Source organism: Pollicipes pollicipes, unplaced genomic scaffold (assembly GCF_011947565.3).
Source record: "Pollicipes pollicipes isolate AB1234 unplaced genomic scaffold, Ppol_2.1 Scaffold_1600;HRSCAF=1878_pilon_pilon_pilon, whole genome shotgun sequence".
In the NCBI taxonomy this organism is placed as follows: domain Eukaryota; kingdom Metazoa; phylum Arthropoda; class Thecostraca; order Pollicipedomorpha; family Pollicipedidae; genus Pollicipes; species Pollicipes pollicipes.
The window spans coordinates 22,434,278-22,445,567 of record NW_023595962.1 but is presented as its reverse complement, the minus strand read 5'-3'; the positions used below and the strand labels follow the sequence as shown (position 1 = coordinate 22,445,567).

The following is an 11,290-nucleotide window of genomic DNA, read 5'->3' as shown; positions in this document are numbered from 1 at the left end:
CAGGCATTCTCCTCCACCTCCGATTCGAGGCTCGTTCGCCTACTCCGGTGGGGCCACGTAGCGTCCAGCGCTCGAGGGAAAGGTGCAGTATGGATACGAGTGTAGTCACAGCTCTGAAGTTGGGAAAAACCAATCAGGATATGGTAAAACTGCAATTTGGATGGCTGTCTGACTTCATGATTTTTGAGTGGAAGGGGATGAAAACACACCGCAAGAACTGGAGGAAACAAAATCCCAGTTTTGCCAAATTGAAGGGATCATGCTTCCGTCAGCACATCCCCATGGGTGTAAAGGTTCAAAATAACGCTATCAGCCACTGCCTCGTGGTTCTGGCCAGTGACATCTCGCCACTGATTTTTATTAGGCGTGGAGCGAGTTCACCGCACAGTACAGCAGCCGCTTATTGTTTTCTTTCCACAAACAATGGGCTTACTTGTCACGAGTGCACAAACTGCGGTGTCTGAAAAACTATTTGTTTTACTACATTCCAAGCCATTCTAGCCCACTTTCCGTCGCATTCTTTGCTGACTCCAGCACCAGCGGCGCAGGAAGTGGGAGGGGCACAGCAGGAACGTGCCCCTCCCCCTTATGTTCCAAGCCGCCCGGAGGTTAAACTCACGGGCCTCAGGGCCGGGCACTTCATTCGCAGGGCCGGACACTTCATTCACAGGGCCAGGCACTTCATTCGCAGGGCCGGGCACTTCATTCACAGGGCCGGGCACTTCATTCGCAGGGCCGGGCACTTCATTCACAGGGCCGGGCACTTCATTCACAGGGCCGGGCACTTCATTCGCAGGGCCGGACACTTCATTCACAGGGCCGGGCACTTCATTCACAGGGCCGGGCACTTCATTCGCAGGGCCGGACACTTCATTCACAGGGCCGGGCACTTCATTCACAGGGCCGGGCACTTCATTCACAGGGCCGGGCACTTCATTCGCAGGGCCGGACATTTCATTCACAGGGCCGGGCACTTCATTCACAGGGCCGGGCACTTCATTCGCAGGGCCGGGCACTTCATTCGCAGGGCCGGACACTCCAAAGCCAACCAGAGGGCACTTTGCGCCCAACTGGGTCCCTTGAGTCGACAAGAGCACATATGTCGGTTAGACATCACCAGTACCGCACGATCCGCTCCATGTCGGCATGGGCCTGTGGACCTTTTACCAAGTTGGAACAAAGCCAAGGCAAGCGATTTATCTTGTTCGGGGCCGCAGCGTCTGTCAAGAGCCCACGGTGCCTAACAGGAGGCACTGTGCTGGCAAGGGACCCCGAGTCGGCCAGAGACAGTATTCGTGGAGCGCATAATACCATAAGGGCACGAGGTGTTTGTCAGTGTCTTATTCAGTGGCCTCGGCCTGCGGAGTCTAGCCCCCAAATAACAGGGGGACTGTTGCGCCGATCGGGGACCCCTGACTCGAAAAGGACCTTGACGTCGACCAGAGACCACTAACAGCAGTTGACTCCGTATCGGTCTGAGCCCTGAGGCCCATTTCTCTTGCGGAAGCAAGGCCGAGCCCTACCATTTGCCTTGATTTGGGTCCCCGAAGCCCTTGTCGGGGCCCTGTGTCAGTCAGGAGCCCCAGTACCGAACGATAAGGTGTCCAGCCCATTCCAGCCAGTGCCAGCTGAGCCGAACTGGGGTTTATTCTCAGTGGCATTCTTAAAATTGCAAAGGTAAAAGACGACTGAAATGCCTTCTTAAATGCACAAGTCGATGTCCTAAAGCGTCCAAAGGCACTTCTTTCAGATGCGTCCTCAGTTTTGTTTGCCCGTTGGTCACGACTTAGCTGCGGGGCCAATGCCGCGCAGCCAGCAGAGGGTATAACGCAGTGAGTCGAAGTTTTTGTTGCTAAGATTTTTGACTATGCATTCTCAAATCCACGTGAAATAAATTTTCTCACTTCTTACACATGACCCGATGTGGACCAATTTCAGACGAACATGGGTTGGTCATGTAAGTACACGTTTTTGACGCAATTTTGATCAACCGTACGTTCACGGGGTTCTCAATATCTGTATAGGACCCAGATCAAACTTCTGGTGAAGCTTCTGAATGCCATCGGTTCAAAGGGAGTCCACCAAACCACAGCAAAACAAAGAGCGCCGGCGACCTTTTCTATGCTGACTGCTGACACCTGACTGCTTCGGTTTTGCCTTTTAAATTCGAACAGAGCTGATCTCGCCGTAGCTTCTGGCTTCTGCTCGAGTTAATAAAGAAAAAAATTACAAATCACAAAGAAAGCCCATCATTAAGAACTGGGAAATATCTGGTGATTCTTTTTGGGGGGTCTTTCACCCTAAAGGGGCCCTTGGTCGACTTCATGTCCTTCACCCTGGCTGTGCCTCCGTCCAGCATTAACTACCTTAAGGTCCCCTTGGCCAGCTCCTTGAGCGCGCTATTCGCCTTGCGCAGCCGAGCGGCCATCTTTCTGCGCAGCTTGGCGATGGGTACATCGCCGCAGCCAGCCTTCATGATGACGCGCGTGTTCCTACCGGCATCGGCCAGCGCGTGGCTGTGAGGACAGCGGTCATCTTTGCAAGTGCCCACGAGGAAACCGACGCACACGTGGAGCTCATCGCATGAGCTCTTCAGGCATCTGTTATAAACGTAGTCGAAGCAGATGGGTGGCAGGCCGGCCGCCCCCACGGCGGCGCAGTGGCCACGCACGGTCAGCCAGCGGAGAACCTGGTCATATTCGTCCTGTCGCCAGCCGAGTTGCCCTCAGTATCGCGTCGTTGTGTGTCGTACGCAGCGTGTGCGGCCGCCCACACCCGCCCAGCACGAACTGGCCCGCCACAAAGTCGGGGCACACGTGCAGGTGGCCGCACGGATTCCGCGGACATCCGCCCTTGGTGGTGAACTCGACACAGACCTCCGGCAGGCTCTGCGACCGCTTCTCCCACGGCAAGTCGTACAGCACCTCGGGCGGCACCGACGTCTGGCTGGGTGGCTTTGTTGCCATCAGTGAGGGTATTACCCCCAACGTGGGCTTGTCAATAGTTGGCATGCGTAGTTCTCCCTTGCGCTCCGGAAGTTCTGTGGTTTGGAGGTGTCGCTTTTCTTTTTTCTCCCCTTCTTCCTTCTTATTTTCGACTTCCTTGTGCTTCTGCTGATTCTCGTAATGTGGCGCATGTGGCACGTTCTCATAATGGTCTCCCCTTGGCCAGCTCCTTGAGCGCGTGTCGTACACCTCAGGCGGCGCCGACGTCTGGGCGCGCGAGCTGCAGTTGGACGGCGGCCAGGACCTCGGCGACGGCTGGGAACGGACGAAATCCGACGCTCTCCCCTCGTCGTCGGTGAAGTCGTCGCTAAACTCTTTGTACGGATCGCCGTCTGTCGACATGGATGGTCCCGTCGGAGACATCGGTGCTGCCCCCGGCGGGAATGGTGGCAATACCTTGCACAGCGGTGGCTGCATGCTCTGCACGGGTAACGGCATCGCTTGGCTGGGTGACTTTGTTACCATCAGTGAGGGTTTTACCCCCAACGTGGGCTTGTCAATAGTTGGCATGCGTAGTTCTCCCTTGCGCTCCGGAAGTTCTGTGGTTTGGAGGTGTCGCTTTTCTTTTTTCTTCCCTTCTTCCTTCTTATTTTCGACTTCCTTGTGCTTCTGCTGATTCTCGTAATGTGGCACATGTGGCACGTTCGCATAATGGTATCTATTATCTACAGCCTCGTGTGGCCCCCAACCAGCCATACTGTATGAATTTAGATGCCTTTCCGTTATCGATATCCATTCATGACAATATTTTCGCCCAGGCATGGCCAGTTGCCGCACTGCTTTAAACTCCGTTTATCGTTTGTCCATCACGTTCAACAGTACTCAAGAGTTTCATTTTTCAAGCTTGCACCGACGCTGCCTCAGTTGGCTTCGTTGTCCGTGATTTAGGTCACGCCTCCTCCAGTTCCTGCACTATTGTCCGCTCTTGATCCTCGTCGGTAGCTGGTGTTCCAGTGTCAGAGTAGCGCTGGAATACATACAGGAAATGTTAGCGGCCTTCATGTAGATTTCCAGCCAGTGCGTAACCGTAAAAGCGATTTTATTTAGCCTTAGAACTTCGAACACTACGCCAGCTGTAATGCCGTACACCCAGCAGAATAACGTATGTCGCGGCATATTTTTTTCTAGTATTTTGAGCTTCGATTTATGCCCTTTCTTAAGATAAGCCGAGGTGCAAAGTGTTCTGATTGATGCTGAGCCTCGCAGCTTATCCAGTCTTTCCACAGGTGGACAATGTATGCCTAAGGTTGGTCTCCAGCTAGCCGGCCAGCTGGCTGGCCACCGCTCCATCGGCTGGCCGTGTAAGGTGGCTTGCCGTCGCGTTGGCCAACCATACCTCGTGGTCGGCCATGGGTACGTCGAGAGGCCAACTGCCGGCCGTCGGGAAGCTGGCGGAGCTGTTGAAAAATATGGCAGTCGAACTGTTGAAAAATACCGCCCTAGGGAAGCTGGGGGAGCTGTCGAAAAACATGACAGTCGAACTGTTGAAAAATACCGCCGTAGGGAAGCTGGGGGAGCTGTTGAAAAATATGACAGTGCACGTGTTGAAAAATATCGCCGTAGGGAAGCTGTGGGAGCTGTTGAAAAATGTGCGCAAGTATTCGAACAATGTACATTTGAATGCACACAAACCCACTCTGAATCACAGTCGCTCAATGGCTTGCAGTCTTTTTTTGTAACCGTGTAGCTGCTTACTAACTTGCGTGTGATCGAAGCTCGGATACAGGCATACGTAAGCTTCCCATCTACCGGAAAATCAGCAAATGGATGAAATGGTGACTAAAGCGGAGAAAACGGAAGCTAAGACCAACTAATATGATGGGTCATTGAAAGGTTACGCTTGTGCGGGCGCGGAGCCAGGGGCTTGGCAAGGGAGGAGCATAGGGCTCACAAAAAGGCCCCCTTTTAGTGACAGGACCTCCTAAAATCGTCGAATATGGCCAATTTGTTAATGAGGGTTTATTTCTATGTTTTTCGTTAATACCTTTTACGACCGGAATAGAAGCCAGAAGCCACCGTGAAATCACTTCTGCCTGAATCTTATGTTCAATCAATCAAAAAATCAGTTGTTAAACGACTGCATGAAATAAATCCCCGGCGTTTTCCTTTTACCGTGGTCCACTGGAATCTTTCTAAATCGAGAGAAATCAGAAGCTTTGTTAGAAGTATTTTTTGCGTGTACAGAGGTAGTAAGCGCCCGTGACTGTCGGTCGAAATGATTCAGCAATTTGTGTTGGCATACCCAAGCAATGATTATTTCAAACATTCAACGTTCGGTAAGAATTAATTTGTGATACAAAACATGCAACGTAGTTTCGAGCACGCGCGAAGGCAAATGCTAACAATAAAAACTTCGATGCCAGACGTTGCAATCTCCGTAGGCCGGGCAATGTCGGTCCTGTGGCTAACACTAAATCGTGGCCAACGGATGGACGAAAATAATGATGCATTTGGAATAAATACTTTTCAAAGCTGTAGGACATCAAGCCGTACATTTAGGAGGCATCTGGGCGCATATTTCATCTGTGTGATTTTTAATCAATGAATTGGAAGCATGCGCCTTTACAGCGCCGCGAAGAAGTGCTGGAATCTGATGGTAGAACTAGAGCAGAAAAAGATGGAATCACCTTTTGCTGCTGTGGCTGTTTATCTGTCCAGAAAACAACCTCAAAATTAGAAAAAAGATGAACGCAGCCTATTCTTTGAAAGATACGAATTACTTTTTTTAGACATTCTGAAGCATCATTCCACGGCTGTCGCTTTCGCGCGCACGGCACCCGCCACCTGGTGTTGCTTGCGGTGGCCAACCCCATTCGGTTTCACGGAAACTGCAACCCAAGGCATCGCTGTCCTTGGTCACGAGATTGCGAACACGCAAGCCAAACCTGTTGATTATTTGTTTCATAGGCGATTCTGCAAAAGATTAAGCGTTAACGTTCATTCTTTTGCAAAAAAAAAACTCTCATGTCTGTCTGAGTACTCAGGACCCATCCATGACGGACCTGAGAATTCTAAGGAAAACATGGCTGACCGTGTTTGTTTTCGAACTCATTTTGACCCACTCTTTTCGACACTTATAATGCCGCTTATTTCCGGGGAACGACTCCCGCTTGAGGAGAACACTACAGTGTATATTAGTGTTCTTAGTCAAGGGTGAAGAGCCATTCCGTCCCACCGCGAGGTGTCTTCCGGCTGTCACTCTGCTGACAGGGGGCGGGATCCCCTGGCCGATCTGGAAGCCCTTAGAGGGCTTCCAGATCGCTATAGCATGTGATAGCATGTGATAGCATGGATGGATATGCATAGGATAGCATGGATAACATGCTATGCATGTGATAGCACATGCATAGGGGCGGTCACACAATGGTCCCCTCCCTGACGCTGGCGGCCTTCTGACCCGGGGAAACCGCAGTTGACCCCGGATCGACACAGGACCCATGATTAACGCAACAACATTCCTGCATCCCTTACTGCCGCAGGTTGTCCAATAATTGGCACCCAGACTCCAGTTCGGCTTAACGGGCGCATCCTGGAACTGGGCTGATGGACCCATCGTTCGGTGCTTGGGGCCATGACTGTCACAGAACCCTTACATTGCCTCAATGTGAGTAATTATCACAAGCTCTCATGTTTCCTTTTATTGTCCGGGGGCCCAACCAACGCAAGAGGCTCTTTGTCATACAGTGTCCTGTCCCCGGTCCTGTTAAGCAAATCTTCCCCTGACCGACACGAAGCTCCTTGCTGGCACATTATTTCCTTTAAGGCAGCGTGGGTCCCTGAACGACATAGACGCCCCGCATTGTTGCAGCGCCCGACAAATGTAAATCGCGGGCCGGCCCTGTTCTTGTTTAGGAAATAAGCTCACAGAGCTCAGACCAAGACGGAGCCGCCTGTTTAGTGTTTACGATCTCTAGCCAAAACAGATGAATACTCTGTCGCAGGGGTTCACAATCGGTGTGAGAGGTCTTCGAACTGAAATTTGAGATCAAGGCCCCACGGGCGGAGGTCCTTAATGCGACCTGCATCATCCCTTTGAGCCGTTCAGCCTTTCAATCGGGCCCCTAATCTCAGGTCTCAAGAGACCCTTCGGCCACTCGTCTAGCCCCTCAAACACCGCTACCGGCTGACTCGGGCCACTTGACGCCACAAGACTCCTGTTGCGTACTGTGACCCGAGACCGACACACGAGCTTCTCATTTTGTCAGAGATCCTGAACATTGCTAATCGTGGGCCTCGGTGTCGTTCCTGCTTGGGAAATGGGTCTTAAGGGCTCAGACGGACATGGAGCCGACTGTTTGGCTCCACGTCGAGGCCCTTTATAATAAGGATGGAGAACCCCGATAAGGGCGTCCTATAGAAGCCCTCCGAATGACACCTTAGGTCACGGCTTTACGAGTTTTGAGGGGGGGGGGGCCAAGTCCAATCGTGCCCTTGATCTTTTGTCCCAAGAGGCTCTCCGACCTCCCTTAAGACCTTCTCAAACAAGGCCCGTGACCGACTAGGGGCCTCTACGGAGACATAACTTCCTTTGATACACTTTGGGCCCCTGACCGACACAGGGGTCCAAACCATTGTTTCAGGGACTCCGACCAATGCAAATGGTCCCCCCCCCCCCTCCCACCTCCGGTCTCGCTCTTGCTTGGAAAGTGTGCTCTCAAGGTTTTCAGGCTGACAGGGGGCCAACTGTTCGGTGTTCGTGGTCTCTGGTCGCCTTAAACACGCGCATTGTCTCAGGGGGGTCCTCTAGCGATGCAAGAGGACCTCTGACTGATATTTCTGGTTACGACGCTACGGGCCACGATTCTTTATGTGACCTACAGCCAGTCCCTCCAGCCCCTATGCCCTCCAACCGGGCCTTTGAAAGTCGTTTCCGTTGTGCCACCTTGGCCCCTCTTCGGGCCTCATCGAGCACTGCCCTTGGTCGGCTCTGGGCCTCTTGTGAGCACAGAACCCTCTGTTAGACGCTGTGAGCCCCTGACAGATACAGGGGCACCAACCAATGAAAATCACTGGCCCGGCTGCGTAGCTGGTTGAGAAGCGGGCCCTCAGGCCCATACCGATACGAAACGGACTATGCGGTATTGGTGGCGCCTGAGCCGACATATACACCCTTATCGACTCAGGATATCCCTGATTGGCGCAAAAAGCGACCTGGCTGTCATTTGTGGGTCCGTCCTTGCAGGCCGGGGCCTCTGAGTACGACTCCGACCAGCCGTTCGTACACCCGGACACTCCAATCGCGCCCAATCATCATCATCATCATCATCATCATCATCATCATCATCATCATCATCATCATCATCATCATCACCATCTTCGGACCCGGTGGGCCCTCCAAGCTCTCCTGACTTCCTTCGACACTGTGTCTGGCCGACTTGAGGCCCCTTGTCAAAACAGGGCCCCTTGTTAGGCGCTGTGGGGCGTTGACAGACGCTGTGGGACCCGACCAATGCAAATCGCTGACTCCGGCTTTATTCCTGCTTCGGAAATGCATCTTATGGCCCATGTCGTCAAGGAGCCGACTGTGCGTTACTGGTGGTGTCACACATAGGCGCATAGCTACTCAGGGGCCCTTGATCAGCACACAAGGCCCTCTGGCTGACATTGGAGTGCAGCCTCTGCGGACCGCAGCTCCTGAATACGACCTCCGGCCGGCCTTTCGGGCCCTTAATTATAGGTCATGATGGGTTCGAAAGTCCCCTCGGAACCCAGGGAAGGATGGGGGGGGGGAGCACGTGCACCCTCTGTCACCCCTTTGCCCGCTCTACTGTGCTTGTGCTCATTTATGATGTCCATTTTGTCAATATAAACTAGTCTTAAGGATAGGGAGATGTTACCAATCAAACCTCTAGCTACATCATCACCAATAAACGGGGGAGAGCTTGTTAGTAAAGCATTCTTCAGAACTTTTCTTGCAGAACTTGTACTTCACATTAATCGAGTCCGTGGACCTATCTAGAACGATACTGAGTACCCAAATCCATTCAGATAAAAAAATCACAAAAAATGTGGTGGTGTTATGCAGCTGAATATTCCACCCACCGGAGAACGGTTGACGTCCGTTTTCACGTAGTTGCAGATGAAATTATGAGGTCAGATTATAACACTACTCTATGTGGAACCGTAACCCCTAACTGCATATTATATACGACGCGAAGCTCGGTGAAATTCCCGGACGTGAACAGCAAAGCATTCCGTGATGCCTCCTAGATCTGTCAGCGATCCCCCAGCACACAACTGCCTCTTACCTCACGACGGAGTGGGCTGACGCTAGTAAGCTCCGCAGAGTTGGCGTACCTCGGCGACACTGGCTGTTGTTCTGGGCCCACCGGGTGGCGCCAGGTCGATAACGTTTATCTCAAGGTCATCGCAGCATACCGAACTTGTTTGTTGCGTTGATGACCTCCCTGCCCTTTGAGACAATTATTCGTTGAACACTCCTCCGCCGTGCTGCACCCCGTCCGTGGCGGAGCCAACTGTCAATAAACAATGTCATGATGGACCAGGGGCATGTTCACAAAACTGGTGCATGATAATTGTATTTAAACGCCACCATTAGTGTGTCACTATCGCACAATGACTCGTACTGCAGCACGATATTTAGACCGAGGCGCATTGCTTTGGCGGGAGGCTTGGACGCGCGCAGTTTAGGCTATGACCGTCTTCGACATTTACGTGCGTTGCTACGTGTGCGGCGTAGTGATGGCTTGCGTTTAGGCAGCTGTGGGGTCGTCTAAATGGTCTCATATCAAGGAGGACTGCGTGGTTGTACGCCTCATTCTGAAAATAGTATGCACGGAGGAGCCGAGCCCACTTACGTTTGAGTGGTCTGCTGGTCAGCCCATGTACCCGGCGATGTCACGACATTTGGTTCGACGCGGGGGGGACTGGCAAACCCGAGCAGGGGGAACACTTTCTGAAATCGGTTGGGGGGGGGGCTGAGCCAATAAAGTTGACCTAACCTATCCCAAAGACCTAATTTATCCCCGTATTTCGGCCACGTTGATTAGCATCCACCTGAGGTACAGAAAGTGATTCGTATTGCGCCGCTTTCAAAATTGTTTTGTATCGAAGAACGACTCCACTTCGAAGTAGATGGAGTAGTGATAATGGTAAGGTATCATGATGATGTTATTGAAAATGATGTTTTTAGGTGCCTGGTGTATCAGCGGTCAGAAGCTTGCTGCATTTCACTGCTCAGCTTTCCTTTTGGTTCACATGCCTTGAGAGAGGGCTCAGAAAAGCATCGAGAGGGAGCTTAATTTCTATATATATATATATATATATATATATATATATATTCTATAATATATATTAAATATACATATATATATATATATATATATATATATATTTCTATAATAACTAATCAGCACTGGAGGCTCAGGCGCCCCCAGTATACAACGTGACAGCTCTGTGAAAGTGACTGCGAAAGTGAAGGTGAAAGGCAGTGAAAGAGTGCCCTGTAGTGTGTAGTGCCCCAAAGTGACAGCCCTGTACCGGGCATCATTGTACATGTGAGTCACAAAAGCTGGAGTGACGTAGGTGGCCGGTCGAAGTGCTGAATGATATGACCAGCCAGGCACCATGCATAGTTCTCGTCTTCCTCTGTAGGTCCTCAACAGTGGCTCCCAACCCCGCCATTTGTTAACAGTGATCGGAACTGAAGCAGGGCGCAAACAGGTCCACACTACCCGATCCGGTTCACTCACTGCTGAAGGACCCCTTGCCCTCACTGACACGCATCCGTGGTTAAGACCGCGTGCGGCCGACGAGCAGCCCGTTTGAAATGTGAGAACCTCTCTGATAAGACGTATGAAACTAGACCTCCCGCTGCTTATTCATTCCACGCTCTGTCATATAAATTTGCAGCACACCCATCCGTGAGCCCGTATTCACCTCATTCATGCCTGATGCACGGGACACGGGCTGGCACCCGCGTCCGTCTCGCACCCCCACACCCGTGTCATCCCACTGTGTGTCCGCCGTGCCATGACTACGTCCATCTATGGAACCGGAGCTAGCAAAAGTCGAGAGAAGATAATGTTGCCAAATGACCGGCCAAACGCACGCATACATCACTTGTTTATAACGACGAAACATGTTCCATTTCAAATGTCTATGTGAACATATTGTACATGCTTCCATTTCAACCACCGCTACCGTGGCTGTGGTTCTGCGGAAATCCGAGACTGACCTTGAAATATCTGACCTTCAGTGCGACTACACCCGATCTGGATGTTTGCGGCCAGGTCTGTGCCTGCTCACCACTTCTTGCTCGGGCT

At 51.9% G+C, this 11,290-nt stretch overlaps 2 protein-coding genes across 2 annotated transcripts in view; both read right to left on the bottom strand.

Moving 5' to 3' along the window:
- Positions 1–936: 936 nt before the first annotated feature.
- LOC119091189 (uncharacterized) lies at positions 937–9,301 on the bottom strand. Its single transcript, XM_037213846.1, has 2 exons — positions 9,254–9,301; positions 937–3,972 (listed from the first exon to the last, which is right to left on the bottom strand). The coding sequence occupies exon 2, from the start codon at positions 3,765–3,767 to the stop codon at positions 2,694–2,696; it is 1,074 nt and encodes a 357-aa protein (XP_037069741.1). The 5' UTR covers positions 3,768–3,972; positions 9,254–9,301; the 3' UTR covers positions 937–2,693.
- LOC119114654 (uncharacterized) overlaps positions 3,895–11,290 on the bottom strand; it is a 31,125-nt gene continuing 23,729 nt past the window's right edge. Inside the window, exon 7 of the mRNA XM_037238690.1 lies at positions 3,895–3,972. Coding sequence (XP_037094585.1) covers positions 3,895–3,972 — 78 coding nt within the window. The remainder of the gene's footprint in view (positions 3,973–11,290) is intronic.